This window comes from Pyrus communis, chromosome 4 (assembly GCF_041283825.1).
Source record: "Pyrus communis isolate YQ-2024b chromosome 4, ASM4128382v1, whole genome shotgun sequence".
Lineage (NCBI taxonomy): Eukaryota > Viridiplantae > Streptophyta > Magnoliopsida > Rosales > Rosaceae > Pyrus > Pyrus communis.
The window spans coordinates 677,856-679,616 of NC_142568.1; the positions used below are offsets into that span (position 1 = coordinate 677,856).

The 1,761-nt window shown below is 37.6% G+C and overlaps 1 protein-coding gene across 1 annotated transcript; it reads right to left on the bottom strand.

The window, feature by feature from the left end:
* Positions 1 to 346: 346 nt before the first annotated feature.
* Positions 347 to 1,246, bottom strand: LOC137723094 (uncharacterized). Its single transcript, XM_088692088.1, has 3 exons — positions 1,085 to 1,246; positions 743 to 842; positions 347 to 642 (listed from the first exon to the last, which is right to left on the bottom strand). Exons 1-3 carry the CDS (start codon positions 1,089 to 1,091, stop codon positions 555 to 557), a joined length of 195 nt encoding a protein of 64 aa, XP_088548214.1. The 5' UTR covers positions 1,092 to 1,246; the 3' UTR covers positions 347 to 554.
* Positions 1,247 to 1,761: the final 515 nt, after the last annotated feature.

Here is a 1,761-nt window from a genome sequence, read left to right on the forward strand (position 1 = left end):
GTTCTTTCAAAGCCTCCAATCGTAAAGTCGCAAATAGAATCAAAGGTCCTAAATTAGTTATGAATTTGTAATGGACTCCTAAATTATTTAGGTTTACGTTCTCCTACATCAAATATATTTGTACCCTTACTCAAAAGAAATAAACCAGCAACCATCTCTATGGTAACATCTGATTCGGAAACAAATCAGAACGAGCTTACACACCCAGATCAGGCGATGGTTCATCAAAACATCAAAGGTTAAAACTACACCAAAGCTATTAGCTTTCGTATAAAACAAACTCAGTTTTCTGAAATTCCAATCAAACAATTCTAAATCATGACTTATTCATAAAAGAGAAACAGCATTCAACAAATACAGAGTACACATCACATTAGCGAACTTCAATTGTTTCAAATTCAAGTATAACATAACTCACAACGACATCTCCAACATCAATCATTCGGCACTTGAAAAATAAAAATAAAGTTGGAAGCCACAAACTATTAGATCTCAACAGCTATAAATCAAGCCAAAGTTAAGCCAAGAGCTCCAAATTAGACAACTCCATTCTCTTATTTCGTTTTATTACCTCCGGCGGAATTCCCTCCCGCCGCCCCCGCGGCCTTCTTCGCCTGCTTTTCTTGCAGCGCTTTCGCATCCCTGCAATCGATTTTTCAAAGAAACAGATAAATTTACAAATTGGGTTTTATCAAAAGCTTAAAGCAAAGTATAATATTCAATAAAAGAAGGGAAATTGGACCTCTCTCGGCGCTGCTCCGGCGTCAAGCCGTCGTCTTTGTTCTTCCCAGCCTTGGCCCGGGCGGCGGCTCTCTCCCGGTCACGCTCTCTCTGGTTGCCGCGTGACTAAATCTCAAAAATCAAAGAAAACACACAATTTCGTTTTTGTTTCAATCCACAATAACAAAGAAAAAAAATACATGGACTCGAAGGCAATGGAAACCTGGCAAAAAAGATTCGAAACGTTGAAAAAACCATGATTACGAGATCAATCATAAAAATTGAAGAAGATAATGAATGAATCAAAAATCAAATGACAGAAGATTGATAAATAAATAAATGGAATTAAAAGAAGAAAGGATATGAGTCATGATGCAGATTGCAGAGTGCCAAAGCAAAGGAATAGCCGAGGAGCGGAGAGGAAGAGAGCAAGTCAATTGGGAAAGAGAGATCTGGGGTTCCAAGTTAAAGGATTTTTGGTTTTTTATTTTTTTATTTTTTTAGGGTTGCAGGGTGGTGGCAGCAAATCTTTACCATAAATAAGTCATGAACTATTCATCATCTGGTTGGGCTTGGACTCCAACTATTACGTTAATTTAGAAGCATCTATGGGTCGTTTGATAAATGTGGACCATTCGATCTTGCGACCATTGTACATTTAAACGTTCTAGATCGTACCACATGTACAAACATCAAGGAAGGTTAACACTTTGACATCAGTGGGCCGACAACATCAAACCTATGTGTTTGCATAAAAATAAATAACGTAATTGAAGTCAGTTTTGCTTAGAAAAGCCAGCTTATGCTAGAATTGATTGAGATCTAAGTCGGGCATGGTAAGACTTGACAATTGCCCTAACAATATTTGATCGGTGGAGCTTGTTTTTAGGGTTTGTGGGCAACTCTTTCCCTTTTACCTTGGTAATTTGGGCATGTGTGGACTTGCTTTTAGACATAGATATGATGGTTTCATAAGGAATGATGGATATTAAAGGCTTCACATGCAAATCTGTCAATTGTGCATAACTCAAAATTACTGTT

Excerpts from the sequence above, each read along its gene's own strand:
- LOC137723094 (XM_088692088.1), bottom strand. Across the intron at positions 643-742 it reads CCGGAGCAGCGCCGAGAGAG|GGATGCGAAAGCGCTGCAAG; the intron begins GTCCAATTTCCC and ends AATCGATTGCAG.